This window comes from Perca fluviatilis, chromosome 2 (genome assembly GCF_010015445.1).
Source record: "Perca fluviatilis chromosome 2, GENO_Pfluv_1.0, whole genome shotgun sequence".
Lineage (NCBI taxonomy): Eukaryota > Metazoa > Chordata > Actinopteri > Perciformes > Percidae > Perca > Perca fluviatilis.
The window spans coordinates 6,012,544-6,014,841 of NC_053113.1; the positions used below are offsets into that span (position 1 = coordinate 6,012,544).

At 36.2% G+C, this 2,298-nt stretch overlaps 1 protein-coding gene across 1 annotated transcript; it reads left to right on the forward strand.

The window, feature by feature from the left end:
- The first annotated feature begins 304 nt into the window (after nt 1-304).
- Nucleotides 305-1,243, forward strand: LOC120545109 (olfactory receptor 11A1-like). The gene has a single exon (XM_039779094.1). The coding sequence runs from the start codon at nt 305-307 to the stop codon at nt 1,241-1,243; it is 939 nt and encodes a 312-aa protein (XP_039635028.1).
- The last annotated feature ends 1,055 nt before the right edge of the window (nt 1,244-2,298 follow it).

The following is a 2,298-nucleotide window of genomic DNA, read 5'->3' on the forward strand; positions in this document are numbered from 1 at the left end:
GCAGAGTTACAGTTCAGTACGGAGAGACTCACAGTATCATTCATACAATGTCACACACTGTTTGTAGTTTCTCCCCTAACCAATGTGTTGACTTTAAATAAGAGTGGTAAGTTGTAAGATGTTTGTTACACATGATTCCTCACTCATTTTGACTGTAAGAATACTGTTTGTGTTGATGCTTCAGCTGCACTCTGTGATACATGTTAAAAAAACACGTTTAAAACTGTCGCACACTTGTAACAGACAACATGTGACATTATAATACTCATATTGTGATACAGTATTTTGAACCAAAACGAGAATCATGATAAACTCTTCATATGTTTCATATTTCACTTTTGGTGCATACTTTGATATTGGGATCTTTAAATACTTACTTTTTCTGATCATTATGTGTTTTTATGCTTTAATAGTTTGTGCTAATCTATTGCTGACTGTGGTTATCTGTATGAACAGAAGCTTACATGAACCTATGTACCTTTTTCTGTGCAGCCTGTTTTTAACTGAACTGTTTGGTAGTACAGGGTTGTTTCCATTCCTTCTGGTTCAGATCCTCTCTGACATTCACACTGTTTTTGCTCCCTTTTGTTTCCTGCAGATTTATTGTTTGAATGTATATGCAACTATACAATTTCAGAATTTAGCCATTCTGTCTTATGACAGATATCTTGCCATCTGTTATCCTCTGCAATATAACACACGTATGACATCTAACAAGGTTACCATGTTTATTGCTCTAACATGGTTATACTCATTTGTTGGAGTTGCTGTCTTGATATCTTTAAGTGCTCCTTTACAGCTGTGTGGGAACATCATTAACAAAGTCTACTGTAACAACTATATTGTTGTCAAACTGGCCTGCTCTGACACCAGAGTCAATAACATTTATGGACTCATTAACACTTGTGTTGTAATCTTTGGTCCTCTCATTTTAATCATTTACACGTACATCAAGATCCTTAAAGTGTGTTTTTCTGGTTCTAAACAGACCAGACAGAAAGCTGTCAGTACCTGCACACCTCACCTCGCTTCTCTACTCAACTTTTCTTTTGGTTCTTTCTTTGAAATATTACAGAGCAGGTTTGATATGAGAAGTGTACCCATGATGTTGCAGATTTTTCTGTCTTTATACTTTCTGACCTGCCAACCAATCTTCAACCCTTTAATATATGGCCTGCAATTGTCTAAAATACGTAGCTTATGTAAAAGTCTTATCTTTGGTAAAACGTCAACTGATGTTTAAAAGCATCTTGCTGGTTGGTGAACCCTTGAATCAATGTGTACGAAAATGATGTAGAAACTACAAATAATGGCCATCTGCAAGAAAAGATGTGTTGTGACTACAGTGGAGAACTGAGCAGGTGCCTTGGTGAGGGATTAGATAATGATACCTAACCTTTGACCACTGCAGGGAATTTTTTGTCCTTAACATATATAGAGAAGATTTGATGTCCAAAATATGCATCATGTGTCAAAGTCTTCTTTCAAGTTATGTTGGGAAGTTTCCATTATCTAACAGATTTGTTCAGCTTGAGTAAAACAAATTGAGACAACAATAAATGTTTGACCTTGGCTCAATAGTGTCGACAGTAATCATTTCTTTAGTTAACATATTGTATCAAAAGGTAGGACATTTATCATGCAGATGTCCACACAAAGTTGATCCTGTCAGTGAAAGGTGAGCTACTCTAGTTCAAATCATTATGTTCTTATTAGGGCTGTCAATCGAATACATAATACGAAAATCAAATACGAAAATATTGTTGTCCAAAGAAACACCTTTAAAAACAATAATTTACTAAATGCTTTGACAGATGAAACTAGAACATACAAATCAATACACATATACACCATCATTGTAAAAGTAAAAAACAGAAGACAGGTCAGCTTTAAAGGACAGGACATGAATGAAAATTGAATAAACAAAAACAAATGCAACAGGTGATAGGCGAAAAAAGACAGCATCACATAAAACCAAGTCTATAAAAATGTGTTTTAAGAATTGATTTAAAAGAAGTCACTGATTCCGTGTAGCTAGTTAACACTTTCATTCATCTGTTGTGAATGTAAGCCACAGCACAAAATTCTGGGCCCTGTAGAAAGGCATTCTCTATGGGCCCATCTCTGCATCAACAAGTATTTATTCTAGCATCTTTTTGGGCCCTCCTCATATGAGGGCCCTGGGTTCTCAGTCCCATTTCCACCCCCAGTCCGACACCCCTGTGAGACTGGAAGTACTCCGGTACTCGACAGTACATGCAAATAACTTTAGTCTTGTGGAGAGAACCATCTAGAAGG

Excerpts from the sequence above, each read along its gene's own strand:
- LOC120545109 (XM_039779094.1), top strand. The coding sequence starts at position 305 with ATGATAAACTCTTCATATGTTTCATATTTCACTTTTGGTGCATACTTT.